Genomic DNA, 16,087 nt, shown 5'->3' on the forward strand with positions numbered 1-16,087 from the left:
CTGGGAGAGTCAGTGCTCAAATTTTGACTTCTTGCTGTCAGTGAGGTGTTTTGGGTCATCAATCTTGACAGATCTTCAGATAGTCTCAGAGGGGGTGACTTCTCAACTTGCTGCTTGATTGCTGACTGTCATGCAGATCAGAGTGTGGCTAAGTTCATTGCATTCAGCAATTAGCTCATCAATCTGACTTTGCTTGACAGCAGTCTGGTCAGTGGCATTGTTCCATTCCATCCTCAGACATGTGATTGTATCTCTCAATATTTTTTCATCATCAAAGATGCTGTCAAAGATTGCTGCTAACTCTTTGTAGACATGATTCTTATCTGAGTGAATTGTCTGTCTGAATTCTTCAAGTGAGATCTGTGATTGATCAGTTGGCCTAGTTAGAACATATCACCAGTCCCTCTTGATCTTTTCAGAAGGCTGGAAGTCTGGGGTGGCCATTCTGGTCTGAGTCTCTCTGGTGGCTAGAGGGGATGAGGTGAGTTGCTGTTGTATGTTGTGCTGTCAGATTCTTGCTGAGCAGGTTCTACTCAATTCTGAGTAGAAGAGATAGGATGAAGCTTAGTATTATGTTAGGAAGTGAATGTGAGCTGCATAAGAAGGAAACTCTCTGTGTTGCTAACTGCTATATAATGAAATACTAAGCTTGATGGAATGAAAGGAGGTGCTGGGGCCTGCCCAGGTTATAACCACCCACATGGTTGTTTGATCACATGAGAATATTTGGCCTAACTGGGCACCGAGCTTAATCCAACGTCGAGTCTAACCGGGCACCGAGCCTCGGTCGGGCTCGGCCGGGCGCTGAGCCTAACAGCTAAGAGACTTTGTAGAAACTGCTATTTTTCATACTTAATAAAATTATAGCATATAGCATAATTAAATACTTTTAAATGATAATAATTTTATTTCTGTAATGATAAACTATTCAAAAATTATAGCAAATAAGTAATATATCATGAAATCTTATATATAATTATCTGATAATGATCTACATATTGTATAAACTTCTTAATGATATTAAATTCATAATTATTTATTAAAAATAATTGATGACTTCTCTTTTATCTCTTTTCTATAATAATATTGAAATATTTAAGCTATTTAAATTCAATCTCATCATTTATAAATTCAGTATTTGATATAGCAATTCTATGTCAAATCTTTTAACATGTTTTGAAGATTAGAATTATTAATAATAAAATAATATGATTACTCATAAATTCATATTCAATAAGTATAATCAAATCTCTTGAAAAGAATAAAAAAATAATGAAATTAACTTTTTTAAAAGCAGTTATAACTCATCCTTCATGTTCTTGTTCTTTTTAAAATTCAATCTTATTGAAGTTGTATGTGTCATAGATGTGGAATTGATACTGTTAAAATAGAATCTGAAGACATTTTAATTATATATTGATATATTTAATATCTTTAATTGTTTTTTTTTAAAAATTTATTGACTTTTGTTTCACTCTCTTATGCTCAGATAGATGTTTAATAAATCTATAAGTTCACATTTTATTGACTTTTGAAGAAGAAATAGTAGAATCTATATGCTGATATCTGAGTATTGAATTTATGAAATCTTCAATATGTTCAGCTGCAAAAGAACAATTCTTTTCATCAAGCAGCTTGACTCAACATTTAATCACATTCTTCTGACTCTCATTTAATCTTTTGTTAACTGAAATCTTTGCAGTATTCAGATTCCTTCCATTAATATGCACTCAGAGACATTGATAAGAAACCTCAAATTCTCATAACAGAGACAGTATTTTGAAATTTGAGTTTTTTTGATGATAAGTGACAGCTTTTTGAATACAGTCTTCAATATTTTTATTCTTATTTGACATTGTGGTGAGTTATTAATTGATGAAGATGATAAAGATATTGAAATTGCAAGATTTTTATCATTTTGGTGTTTTTATCATTTTGGTGTGGTGGTGTGGTTGCGAAGCGGCACGATTAGTAAGTTATCATTTAACCAACTTCCCCTTCTTTTTTTTTTGGAAACGAAAGTTTGGGGATCAAACAACCTCCGTCGTTACTCTGCCGTCGTGTCAGTTGCAGATATGGCGAATTCTGTCCCGAAAGCTGAAGCGAAGCCAAAACCTGAAAGATTGTATGTTTATACTTGATTGATTCCTGTGCATGTCCATATCAGATAGATCAGAGAATATCCCAGTTTCAAAGTTTTAAAGTCCAAATCCAGGATAAAATAAAGAAGCACCCAACCAATTTCTCTTTTATCTTATATTATTAGCAGACAATTCCGAGTTTTGCCAATTTCATAAAATATATAAAAAAGAATGCCAAAAATACTAACCAAGCACAGGCCAATAACAGTTGAAAAGCCCATGCCATATATTTTTGACCTGGGGCATCTTCTAGCCCTTGACCCAAATCCAATCTCTCTCCCCAGCATATCCTCAACCTCCAATGACACAAAAAACGCCTCCCTAAACGCTGCCCTTACCAGCACAGCCCGCGATGGCGCCCAATGTCTTCTCAACCAACTCCTAACAACCTGCCCCATAACCACAACACCGCGCGATGGCATCCTCCTTACTCTACCCCCATGCAATACCCATCTGCCACGCTTCAAATCTCTTCCCACACCCAAACTCCCGACGAAGTGGGAACTCTTTGCGCGCAAGAAGGGTATAGGGAAATATAGTAAGAAGCTTGGTTCTGGGGGTGGGAGTGCGGAGACCGAACGGAGGAAGAAATCGGTATACGATGAGCAGAGTGGGGAGTGGGTACCGAAGTGGGGTTATAAAGGGAAGAACAAGCAGGCTGATAACCAGTGGCTTGTTGAGGTTGATGAGAAGATGTGGAAGAAGGAGGAAGGGCTGAGCGCGGAAGGAAAGGGAATTAGAGGGGAAGGAAGACGGGAGAGGCTTGAGAGGATTAGGAGGAATGAGAGGCGGATGAGGGCCAATGAGAGGAGAGCCGGGAAGGGGCAAGGGTGATCTGTTGAACAAGTGGGGAGAAAGATATATGTCTCCTTAATAAGGAGTGGTGGACTATCGAATGGATATCGTATGACAAAATGGAATTGCATAGGCTGGGATCGTTTTTAATATTTTTAACTTGGCGTTTAATGCGTGTGCTGGGTGTCTGTATCGTCATCTGCGTTTATATCAGCTACAGTGGGGTTATGTTCTTCGTGAGGGTCACCATTATCCGCTTTAATTAATGATTGATTGAACCATCACCTTAACAGTCATGGTAAGAAATTGTTAACCTTAGAGACAGTGCGTAAATGAAGAGCTAAATCCAAGACTTGCCCTGTGATCTATCATACAATGAAAACCAAGCATTATAACCAAGAACGCTCAAGTAGATAAAGATAAGAGTTGTGGAAAAAGTAGAAAAAGCAAGAGAAGATGATGCAAGAGAAGATGCTAACACAAGAATAAATTTAAAGCCAGTGTAAGAACAGTCGAGAACAGAAAACAGCAGGTAAAAAATTAAAATAAAAATTTAATTAAAAAAAATATGACAATGGTGAACTTTTCTCAGATAGAAGTGATAGGTAAAAGCCGGGATCAAAAACTTGCTGTTGCGCCAGAGAATTCTTTGGGCATGATGGAAAAAGGATGGAGGTAGTGATAAAGATTAATGCAAAGACTTAATTAAGAAAGAAATTGAAAAGAAAAAGTAGAAGGAACGCACCAGCAACGGTCCCAGTGCGTAAAATCAAGATAGCAGGAAATTTGCAATAGAACGGGGCGAAATGAAAAATGCCAGGGTCTCCAAGAAATTACATGGAAGAAATACAACCACAAGGTATCAAAATACCTGAGTATGCTGCTGCGCTTGTGAAGTAGGCCATGTAGCTAGTGAGTATGGAGGTTGTTGCGCAAAGACTGCTAGAATGTCATGTTTTGAATGATGTTCATAACTGATGAACAACATTATATTCTCTAACCCCTAGGCCTTTCCCGGGAGTTCAGGTAGTAAACCTCGACAAGCTGATGTAGGCTGACAATGCTTCAGTAGAACAAAAAAGTGTATCCTTAGATCAATTCTATCCCTCGAGATGGATTATTCTGATATCCAAGAAGTGACCAAACTATTTCCCCAAACCCAATTCTATTCCCAGACGAGGTGTTTCAGCCGAGGAGCTCCCCATACATCCCAAAAGCTAGGGATTAAGCAAACCCCAACCGAACAAACGTGAAGTTTCCAAGTTCACTTTTTTATTTTTTTCTTTCTTTTATTTTCTTTTCTTTTAACCTAAATTTTGATGGGTGATAAGGGAGGACCAAGCTCAGGAAGCTGGGACGAATGTGAGCCGTTAATGTTAAGCGGCGTGGGTTTTCGCCCCCTCCTCGGACTCGTTGAGGGGCTGGATGTCTGTGTCCGAACGTCATTGGAATTGGAAACCGGATTCATATTCGGATCCTGGCTACTTCCAGATGAAGACACCACTCTATCCTCAATGACAGCGCTATGACCACCTTCTGTCGCCTGTCTTTCCGCCTCCAGCTCGATTTCCAGAAACTCCTTTTCTGTCCAACAGCCTTGCCAGCAATTTTTCCAATCGCAGACTAGGAATTGAAAGCAAAAACCGTCGATTTTCATACAGGGTTGGAAGCATATGCATAGATTGCGGTAATCCATTTTGTTTTTGTCGACGTAGGAATGGAGAAGGCTCAGGTGACAGGTTATGGCGAAGAGAAGATAATAGTTGAATGGGGGCAGTTTGGATAATTCGTCCTTCAAAAGTTGTGGAGCCGTAGTGGCGCCCATACATTTTTCTGCGATCATTGCCTGCGTGGCCTTGGGGAAAATTTCGTCAGGTAGCTCGCGGAGCCACGCCTTAAACATCGATCCGATTGTGTTGATATCATACAGGTCGGGTTCGTCAAACAAATTAATGTCGAGTTCTATAAAAATATATTAATTAGCTTATATAAGATCACCTAAAGGGCTTAGCATATTGGATAAAACATTGTACCTGAATCGAACCGCCTTTGCCAATGTTTAACATCCTTTCCACTCCCTGGAACCCGATAAAGGCCTTCTTCCTCACAGCCCTTAAAATTTAGATAACTGCAAGGTAAAAGCGGCGTTAGAGAAAATAATTGGCAAGGAATTCGAGAAATCACATACTCAATACATCTCCAGGGGAGGGCAGGCATCCAATACTCAGTTTTATCCTTTGATGCTTCCAATCTTTTCGATATCCTCGTCCGGCGAGTTTGTTCAACGAGGGGGAGGTTGATGATACGGCAAGTATATGTGTCATCAGTAGCCAGCTCACGCTCGTTACTGCTCCCACTTCTTGTGATTTTACCGAAAAATCCTTTCCCAGCCTTTCCCAGACGGTCAGCCGCGCCACTGGACGATTGTTTCAGATTGTTAAATAACGAAGCGCCAGAAACTTGACTCAATGATGACGAAGGAGCCATTGACCCCCCATGGGCTCCACGTTGGCTTTTAGCAAGGACATCATCAGCTGCGCGATCAACCGATCGATTCCTAACCGAGGAGCCCATCACGTCCTTGAACATTTTGTCTGGCTGCAACGGGGCGGTTTTCAAAGGTGGTTGGGAATCTTTATTGCTGTTGCTTATTTCCTCTAGCCGTAGTAATCCATTTGATGGTCGCCGTTGGGGGGAATAGTTTTTGCCAGGCGCGGAGGAATCGTCGACTCTAATGGATCGTGTTCGGGTAAGAATATTAGCAAAGCGAGGTTTACTCTTTTTGTTGGCTAAACAAGGACCTTCGGCCACGCTTTGCTTGCTTGAGGCTTGGTCGTCACTCCGGTTGCCTAAACATGCCTCAGTGTTAGATGACATAATTTTTTATATTTTATATTTTTTATTTTTATATTTTTATATTTTTATATTTTTAGATATTTTTTGTTTTCCCCTAGAATAGAAAATGGAAAATTTTTCTCACCGTTTGCTCTTTCAACCCGTCCAGATAGTTCTGGAAGATCTGATGAGGAGCCATTCCAACCTCGACTTGATACAGTTGCCGCCCTATCTTTTGAACTACCTCGACTTGAGGGGAGCGTATCAGCCGGAGGCTTTTCGTAACCATCCGAAGATTGAAGTCGATGACTTGACTTCGATGCCTTGAGGTTGGAGAAGAACGACCTCGACGGGTCTCGCCCATGCTTCGTAGTTTCATTGGGAGAGGGTAAAAATGGCGGCATTGCAGTTATACCTAGAGTTAGTTGCACTTCGTTATTTGCTTCACAAGTGGACAGGCAAGGTGATTGGGGAGCGGGTGACTTCTTCCCCGTCAATGGCTGGATGGTAGAACCTTTGGGAAATTGCAAGGCAGGAGACCTAGGAGACGTGGGGCTTAATGGGCTCAAAGCGTTCGGGCTCAAAGGTGAGTTGTCGTGAGAGGGTTCATTGAAGTTAGATGACCCCAGCTGTAAGGGGGGAGCTTGAAAAGGTTTTTTCGGCATCGTTATGAAGGGAGTGTTGTTTTTACGTGCAGGCTTCGTGTGAGTGGTGGAAACGTGGTCGGAAAAGAAGAACTTTTGAGCCTTCCCTTGAGGGAATCCGTAGGATTGAGGAAAGTTGGAGAACGGTAAGCGAGAGTAAATCAGCACAGCTGGTAGAGAGGACTGTGAAGACGGGCTCCCTCGCTGCGAACTGTGTGAATTAGTCATGTTTGCAGGAAATCTTATCTGACGCAAATGGAGAGATTTCGTAGTCCAAAGAGAATGATGGCATGGAATAAATGTGTATACACACCTATCCCGTCCATCCTTCATCCCATATGTATATGTGGAAGATAAAATCGTAAAATGAGGAATAAATAGAAAAAGGGCTTCTGACGTTTTAGGTCTTTAAAGACGCCACAGCTGGTTCCCCTACCTTTTTCTCCCACCAACGCCCTCAATTGGAGAGCACTACAACGCAGGCAAACCCTAGGTGAACCTGTGTGAGATTTCCCCCAAGCGGGCCGCACGTCAAATGCCGGCTGCAAAGTGAATCGGTTGAATTAATTTACAGCCACTGCACAACCCTCGTAGGATCGTGGAAATGGTGTTTGATAAGGCTAATTACAGAGAAACGAGCGCATTCGAGGGCTTTCGAAAGAGTCGGATATGAAGATAGACAGAGAAGGATATGTCACACAAAGCTATTGGATGTACGACGAGGAATTAGTTTGCGATGCAAAAGAGATTTGAAGTACAAACATAAATGACGCGAAACAGAACTCAAGGGAAGAAAAGAATGCAAGGTCAGCCTTGTCGTAGGTGTCTGGGTCTCAGGCGAACAGTATATGATGCTAGTAAAACAAAAACACAAAAGCAAGTGGATAGATTAGATTATTCATGAACAGGACCCGTTACTTCACTCAAACAAGAGGCTGTCTGTAGCCGTGAATTTGATGCGCGACAGCAATGAAAGGATGGGGACCACGGGCGTTTCGAGAGTGTGTGAGGGAACTGAGGGAGGCAACATACGCAATTCTTATTCGCAGTGAAAAAATGGAATTCCCTGGCTGGCTCTGGGCAGGTAGTAACACGAGAGAACGGTGTTTGAGGGTGGTAATGGTTGAGGGGGGATATTACTGCGGTTTATAGAGGGCGGACAAGAGAGGAGTTGGGATGGAGTTATGTTGACGTTGGGGTACAACAAACGAGATGGTTCAACAGGACAGGGCCAGTGAGGTAGTGTAGTGAAGGGCTGACAGAGGGGAGTGAGATGGGACCGGTGAGTCAGAGACAATAAGATGTATATAAAGAATAATGAGACGGTGGAGGCTGATGGGTATGGTCAGAGGTTGAAGAAACAAAAGATAAAGTGTTGAGGGTGTGTAGTCGAGAACGATGCGAGGTGGTGTGGAGTTAAGGAGGAGAGCTTTTGGCTGTGGCGGTATAGTCAACTCCTCAACACCGAAAACAGTATATAGATATCCCCAAGTCAATTGAAGTCACAGTGGAGATTATTTTTATTTTGTCAATATTGAATGAATATGTTGTTTAGAATTCGATAGAGAATGAAAGCTGAATATACCCCTTAATAAAAGCTCCTCTAGGCAGAAGGTATGTAGCTCTTTCTGCCTGGGACATGGGCAGCATCATCGGCAGCCCCTGGACGTTGGAATCACTCGCCCTGAATTAAAGCGCTAACAGCTGTGGCAGCGCGCCTAAATAATGGTCTGTTAGAGTAACTAATCTTCCAGAGTCCTTTTAAAAAAGAGTCCCTGACAACATAATTATAATAATATGGGCACATTGTTTGAATACACTCTGGCTAAATTTCGGTGCTATTATATCCTCTCACAGCCCCTCCAGGAGTTAATCATTCTATTTATTGTGCATCAAAATATCAAAATATTCATGCTCAATGGCTGCGACATTGCCATTGACTCTTTGATTACATAAATCTCTCTATCTTCCCCTCCCGCACATGTGTGGATGTATCAGCTAGAGATCATTTCGCAAAAAAGACATCTACGGTGGCCTACGAAGCAACCCACACGCAACCTTGATCAGGGTCCAGGGGTTTATGCAGACACAAACCAGTATTTAGCTTTGAAACAAGAGAAAAGCTCCATTCAGCGACCAACCTCGCCTCAGCGGATAGAAAGCCAGAAGAAAGTTTTATAGAGTGATATTCCACCAATGTTGTGGTTCTCCTAACTATCTTGGCTGCATAACACATGTATGAAAGAAATGTAAGCTATGGAAGTTAGTTAAGAATGCCATTTGCATGCTGCTGTCCCCTTCCCCTCCTCCCACCCTTTTGTTGTTCCCCTCTCTCTAACTAAGTTGTATGGGAGGTTGAACCACATTTATATATTGGGAAACTGAATCACTCTGTTCCTGACAAAAGAAGAAGAAAAAAGCAAAAAAAGGAGAAGGTCTTATATAAGTGACAGTTTCATAATGTAATCAATAAGTGAGTGAACCATATAAGCAAGTGAACCACTTCCCACCTTCTATACAAAGAGAATGTCTTCAAAGCCTCAACTATAAAGAAAAACTAGCAAATTACATTATAAATTATTTTCTATACACTTAGAGCATGTACAGACAGTATGCTCAATAATCTCACAGATACTACACTGTGGTGCTGCATGTTTTTGTGATCATAACTCAGTAGTCTCAACCATCTCTGCTCTTATCTATTGATTCTTTATACACAATTCAAGCCTTCTTCAATTCTCAAAGCACTCTCTTGAGCTACATATGTACAGCCTCTTTCTTACTTTCTCTTTTATTTGGCATTTTTAGCTCTTAATTCTCTGTTTTCAGCTGCTAGAATAGCAGTACTGTGCATTGTCATTTGACATTTCTTGACCAGCTGACTTAGAGCATGATTGATTGAACTAAGTGAACTCTGTATACAGTGTTTAATATATTCTTTAACTTTCTCAGTCTACTGCTTCAATTGATGTATATTATGTGATGTAACTGTTACTCAGAAGGTCTGAGAGCTGTAAGATGTCTCTAAGAATGTGAGAATATGCATCATGATATTAAGCTGTGAGAAAACCTGCTCATAATTATATAAAATCAGTTCAGTAGCTCTAAAGTTGCTTTTGATGTTATTCTCAGTCAGAGTCTGCATCTAAACTGCAGAATAGAGACTTGAAAATTTCTTCTTGTCAATATAATTAATTTTAAACTGCATATGATTTTCCATCTGCTGTTCATATGCAGTTTTCAAAGATGAGAAGCAGTCAATATTCAATGACTGAAGAAGATGAAAGAAATGTGATAACATGTAGAGAATAACAATTTGATTCTTAGTGCAAAATTGATCAAATTCAGCTGAAATATGATTTTAATGTCAGTTTAAAATCAACAGTAAATATCTACTCTTTGTACAGAGTAGAATCTTCTTGTTGAATATCTTTTTCAGTCAGTACAAGTTCAGCTGATCAGTAATTCAGTCATTTTTACTAACTTCAATCATTCAGTTGTATGGTAGTCCTTCTGTCTCATATCAGCAGAATTGATATATTTTTTTTTTTTAAGAATAATTATTATATGTAAGACTCAGTCAGTTGTATTGACTTCAGTAATAACAATCACTCATTTCTGATTTTCAGACTGTATAAGCTTTAAATTCTCAGCTCTTTCAGATTCAGTTATCACTTTGATAGTCTCAATTACGTTCATCTAAAACTCTGTTTTATCAAAATTGTAAATATCATCTTTCAGAATTTTGTACTTCACAAATAGTGTTTTATATAAGTCTAAATCACTGGTAAATAATTTCAGAATTCTCATATAGAGTCTGCTGATAATTGTACTTGTATAAGAATCTGAATTTCAGCTTATTATAATAATTGATAAAGTTTCATACTCAGTATTCACTCACTGTGAGTGGGAGATTGAATTCTCAACTGACAAGAAGAAGATTAATCATTTTTCATATAGATGCAACTCAGAAAGACTGATCTTACTCATTCATAATTAAAATTTATTGAGCAAAAGATTCTTTCTCTGTAAGATTAAGTTTTCAGTTCTTTGAAAGTGTGTCAACACATGCTATATGATTATATATGCAATGAGTTAAAGTTGCATAAGAGACTTCATATAGCTTTGCTGCAGCTTGTATACTTGAAATTTGATCATTTTTAAGTGTTTGAATGTCTAAAAAAAGTCTTTCTTCCTGAGTAGAGACTTTATTTCTTTGTGTGATTGACATTTTTGATGAGAGTATTTCTCATTATATGAAGAATGAAAGTGATTTACTCACTTATATGATTTGCTCAGTTATTGATTATATTATAATTAGATAATAACAATTGAAGTATTAGTATGATGAGAACTAGTGTTTTTGAAATAGCTTTGTTATCAAAGATTAATATCTGACAATATAATATATTTACTTCATCTTATTATTTACTCTCTTCTTAAGTACATAGCTCAAGTATTATTATTTTACTCCATCTTAATTTTTAATTAGTTAGTTAGTTACTTAATAATTTAACTTATATAAATATCTAACTTATATTTATTTAAACTCTTTTTCTAAAACTTAATTAAGATATTCACTCATAGCTTAAAAACTTCTAAGACATGATTCATACTCTTGTACTCATACTTTATGTTCAAGATAAATTTTATAGTGAAGTTTATGAAATTTTTCAGAATCTTTAATAATATATCAATATGATACTTATTTTATTACTTTTTTCTCTATTGTACACAACTTGAAAAAAGCTGATTGATTAAGAAACTCATCAAAAGAACTTTATCTTTAAAGTAATAAATAGCTAGAGGTTAGAGTATATTTTAAAAACATCTAATAAAAGTAATAATAATATTGAATCTTATTAATTCAGATATAGAGTTTTGTATTTTATAGCAGTTTTATAATAAGTTAGATAAAATTTCATATTCATTGTCTATATTGACTATATAAGTTTCTATATTCATTCTTATAAGTAAAATATTATAAAATATATTTAAAATTTAAAGAATAGAAGAAAATAAGAAAAATCATGTACTGAGAATATATATGATCAATAATATTCTTTTAATAAAAAGAAATAAGTTTTTCATTTTTAGATAATTCAGAGCAAAAAAGTTAAAAATAATAAAAAATAAAAGTTGAAATAATCTCTCATTGAATAAATAAATATTTCAACAGTTTTGTTGTCATATTATTCTATATCTTTCAAGATTGCATTTTGAAATTTGAGTAGTAATATATAAAATAAGCTTATAAATTATTACTTTATATATATATTAGAATAATACTTGTTAAAAACTATTTTATAAAAGAAAAAAAATAAAAGAAAAATACTCAATTGATCAATTAAATATAATCTTTTTATTTAATATTGAATTAAAAAAAGTTTTTAATTAAATTTTTAAAGAAAGTAAAAATTATCTTTAAAGAAAAAATTTTAATTTTAAATAAATTTAATATTTAATTTATAAAAGTTAAAAATATATTATTAATAATACTTTTATTAAAATATCTTTTATATTAATTTATTATTTTATTTCATTTACTTTTGTAATTATATTAATTTATATTATTTTATAATATTTTGATTTATTTATATTATCATATGAGAAGATATTTACTTTAAATTAAAAAAAAAACCTGAATTAAAATTGAAATTATAAATATATTTTTTATTAAAAAATTATTAAATATTATATTATTCTGAAATAAAACTCTATAAGTATATGAGTTTATTGTTAATATAATTTTCAAGTGAGTAGATTACTCAAGTGAATAGATCACTATATTAAAATATCTTTTTATTTAACTATTCATTTATTTTAATATATAATTATGTTATTAATTTGCAATAAAAATACTTTAAAATTTCTTGAAAAAGAGAGAAAATTTAAACTTACAATAAATACTTTAAAAATATAAGAAATATTCTCAATTTATGAAGCTTCATATATATTTAATATATTATTCTCTATTTTAAATTAACAACTCAATAATCATACTACTTATATGAATCTATATACAAATTTAATAAAATTAATTTAGATTGAAAAGAATAGACTAGTTGAATAAATACTGAATCAAATTAAATAAGTATTTCTTTCACAGCTTATATTTATTGAGAATAAAGTTAGTTATCATTTTATTTATAGAATATTATCATCTTTATCATTAATCTTATTCTATATTGATAAAAACTGCATATCAGATCTAGTGATATATTATTCTAAGCTCTAAACTTATTATTTTATATACTATAATTATAATCAAATTAACTATAAGTATGTTAAGATTATTCAGACTTGATTTAAAATCTTAAAGAATATAATTACTGAGTATAAGATTTTATCAAAAAATATAAAAAATTTCATAAATTAAAGTAATTTCTTGATTTTTAAAAGCTTTTATCATGAGTTCAAGATTTCTCTCTCTTTCTAGGGAATCTGAAGCATTTTTATTGTGAATTGATGGCATAATTGTGCATTGAAGTGGAAGAGTAGTTAAATTAAAGATATTTTAAATTGATGTTACACTCACTTGGGTGTTTGTGCTCACTTGGGAAATACATTAGTTAGTTAACGTAATCCACAAGCGAGCGGGCCACCCAAGCGAGCGGGCCACCAAAATCACCGTATAGTAATTAAGTAGATTTTAACCCAAAATACTCACACTCAACAACCCCTAATTAAATTAAATTATAGTACAATAGGACTAGGGCAGCTTCTTCTTGTATGCCCTACAATATGGCAGTTTGAACATGTTGGTGGCGCCCGTGAACATGGTGCTGGCTCTGGAGCAGCAGGATCAGGGGGTTGAATGACGGGCTGTTCAGCAGGCTCAACAGGTGGAATAATAAGATTCTGAGCCTCTTCCCTAGTTAGGCCTCCTTCGCGTGTAATTCTGCGATTAGATCTCTTGCGTTTTTGCTTCTCTTTCTCATTGGCATTGAATATATCCTGGTATTGCTTCTTCATAATGGTGGCACTGACCATCCCGTATTCGCAGGCCTTGATAATTTGGTCAAATCCTTCCACCAAGCCCTGAGGTGAGCTCTCAAGCCTCTCCCCCATGAGATTCTTGACCTTATTCACCTGTCTATGCAACTGACGCGGGTTGCTAGGTGTTTGTAGGATCCAGGATGACCCTGAGTTGCTAGATTGGCTGGCTGGGGGGGTAGGGGTTCGGAGCTGAATGTTGAGTTGTTGAAGAACTTGATCTGGATCAAATGGGGTTATTCCAGTAGCTATAAAGCCACTTTGAATATTCTGAGACTTGAAGGCCTCTGCGCGGGCTGCAGGATAGGCATCTAGGAAGTCTCCCTTCTTGATGGTGTTGAATCCAAGCCGCATTCGCTGTTCAACCAGACCCCCATAGGCCCGCTTTAACACCGCAAAAACGCTCACATCTAGAGGCTGCAAGAGATGGGATGAATGTGCAGGCATGCACAATGGAATAATCCTATTCTCCTTGCAGATATGGTCAAATTCAGGGGTAAGATGGCTGCCGTGCCCGTCCAGGATAAGAAGTAGATGAGTGCCAACCCTGCGTGGATTTACAGCTGGAATAAACAGCCTAGTAAGCCATCTGATTCCTATCTCATCTGTGGTCCAGCCATTAGAGCTAACATCAAGTCTCCAGCCATCTGGAAGCCCATCGAACCAGCCTTCCTGTAGATTCTGACCCTTAAGGATAATGTAGGGGGGTAGGGCCCATCCTGACGCGTTGACTGACTCGATCGTGGTGACCCATTCACGATTTCCAGCCTGTAGAAGCTTTGCCCGGCCGTAGCGCTCAGCACTGGTAATGACCTTAGTTGTTGCGCAGAGGCCCATTGCAAATCCAGTCTCATCAAAGTTGTAGATATCCTCAGCCAGGATCCCATGCTCAGCAATTGTATCCCCTAGAATCTTAAACCACTCCTGAATAACCTTCCTATCCTCACATTTTGCTCGTTCATGGTTACAGCGTCTGGAATAGCGGCATTGAAGCTCCGTACGGCGTGTAATCAGGTTTGACACCCAGTTCTTGCCAACGTGGGAGGGTGTGGTTGGTGTAGAGCGAAGGGTAAGAAGATGATTAGCCATATTCTCAACAAACACCGGCCGGGGGGGTAATCCTCGTTTAGCTAGATCTAGCACCCATTCAACTAGCAGATTCTCTTCAGCTTCAGTCAATTTGATTGAATTTGCGCGTAAATTCACTCGTGCAGGTCGACCGCTCAGTCGATAACCTAGAGTTGTACGTGACACATTGAAATGACGTGCAGCTTCACGAATTGAGGTTATTTCTTGCTTTTTAATAGCAGATATCGCGAGTTCAAGTCTTCCCTCTATCTCTATAGAGTCTCTTGCTTTTTTTTTGCGAATTGGTGGCATAATCACGCGTTCAAGTGGTTGAGTAGTTAAAGTAGAAGGATTTTGAATTTGGTGGCCCGCTCGCTTGGGTGGCCCGCTCGCTTGTGGATTACATTAGTTAACTATGATATTATATTAGTCATCAAGTATCAACCAAAAGGTGCTACATATTCCTGATGGTCTCAGGGCTTGGCACTGAAGTGGCTCTTCTGCCTCTGACAACAACCTTTTGCAGATTCAACTTCAATTTTAGAGGAACCATCAAACAAGGTGAGTTCACAGAGGATAGTCTCATTCAATTAATTTTTAATTACTATTCATATCATCATTGATTTTTATTTATTAGTGACAACAGACTGAAAAACACACAGCTCCCCTCCTCAACACCTCCAACTAATATAAAGAAAAGGCAAAAATGCCTTCAAATTTCAGAAAATGCAAGCTCGCTTCTTCTAGTACCAATGCGGTACAGGAAATTCTCTTTAATCCCAGTGCGCGACAGGTGTATCTCACAGGCTTTCACAAGCGCAAAGTGCAACGCGCTAAGCATGCGCAGGAGAATGCGGAGAAAAGGGCGAAGGAGGAGAAGAGGGAGCAGAGGCGGAGGGTGTGTATATAAATTTTCTTATTCCTTGCGACTCTATGCCATGTTATTCATATGGTGTTGTCAAGTTGCTAATATATCTCTTGTTTCTATCGGGAAATAGATACGAGAAGAACGACGCACGGAGGTCGAACGGGCCATTGCGGAGAATAAAGCTCTGATGCGGGAAATAAATAGCGATTTTGGAAGTGAAGAGGGTGGAAAGGGTGAAGGGGAGGATGAAGAGTGGGATGGAATTGCTGACCCTTCACCAGTTGATTATGACAAGGAATATATCGATGAGGATAAATATACGACTGTTACAGTGGAGGAGTTTGATACGTCGCGGAAAGGGTTGTGGAGGAAGGATGATGAGGAACAGGAAGATGAGCGGGGTGGGGGAAAGGAGAATGATCACGAGCAAAATGGTCATGGAGAAGAGGGGGAAGACGGCTCGAAGCCACAGAAACGACTCTGGAACAAGACAAATCCGAAGAACAAGAATATGAAGATGAATGATGATAGTGCGGAGCGGTTGAAGAAGAAAAAAGAGATGAAGAGGAATTTCTGGTATGAGAATAAGACCGAACGGAAGTTTACGAAGATGAAAGAGCGGGCGGGGAGTAAGAAGCGGGCTAGGGAGAGGAGAGAGAAGTGATGGCGAGGATTGGGCTGGTTTTATGGATTTGATGGGAGAAATGAAGAATATATTTTAATAACATGCAGTAAAATGG

The 16,087-nt window shown here is 37.6% G+C and overlaps 3 protein-coding genes across 3 annotated transcripts; 2 read left to right on the top strand and 1 right to left on the bottom strand.

Annotated features, from left to right (window-relative positions):
• Positions 1-2,075: 2,075 nt before the first annotated feature.
• On the top strand, positions 2,076-2,975 carry PADG_08612 (uncharacterized protein; the record flags this gene model as incomplete). Its single annotated transcript, XM_010765615.1, has 2 exons — positions 2,076-2,125; positions 2,339-2,975. The coding sequence occupies 2 exons, from the start codon at positions 2,076-2,078 to the stop codon at positions 2,973-2,975; spliced, it is 687 nt and encodes a 228-aa protein (XP_010763917.1).
• Positions 2,976-4,245: 1,270 nt separating this feature from the next.
• Positions 4,246-6,643, bottom strand: PADG_08613 (uncharacterized protein; the record flags this gene model as incomplete). Its single annotated transcript, XM_010765616.1, has 4 exons — positions 4,246-4,898; positions 4,970-5,064; positions 5,125-5,785; positions 5,917-6,643. 4 exons carry the CDS (start codon positions 6,641-6,643, stop codon positions 4,246-4,248), a joined length of 2,136 nt encoding a protein of 711 aa, XP_010763918.1.
• Positions 6,644-15,185: 8,542 nt separating this feature from the next.
• Positions 15,186-16,011, top strand: PADG_08614 (uncharacterized protein; the record flags this gene model as incomplete). The annotated part of the gene is made up of 2 exons (XM_010765617.1): positions 15,186-15,377; positions 15,478-16,011. The coding sequence occupies 2 exons, from the start codon at positions 15,186-15,188 to the stop codon at positions 16,009-16,011; spliced, it is 726 nt and encodes a 241-aa protein (XP_010763919.1).
• Positions 16,012-16,087: the final 76 nt, after the last annotated feature.

The sequence above is a fragment of the Paracoccidioides brasiliensis genome (assembly GCF_000150735.1).
Source record: "Paracoccidioides brasiliensis Pb18 unplaced genomic scaffold supercont2.24, whole genome shotgun sequence".
Taxonomy (NCBI): Eukaryota; Fungi; Ascomycota; class Eurotiomycetes; order Onygenales; family Ajellomycetaceae; genus Paracoccidioides; species Paracoccidioides brasiliensis.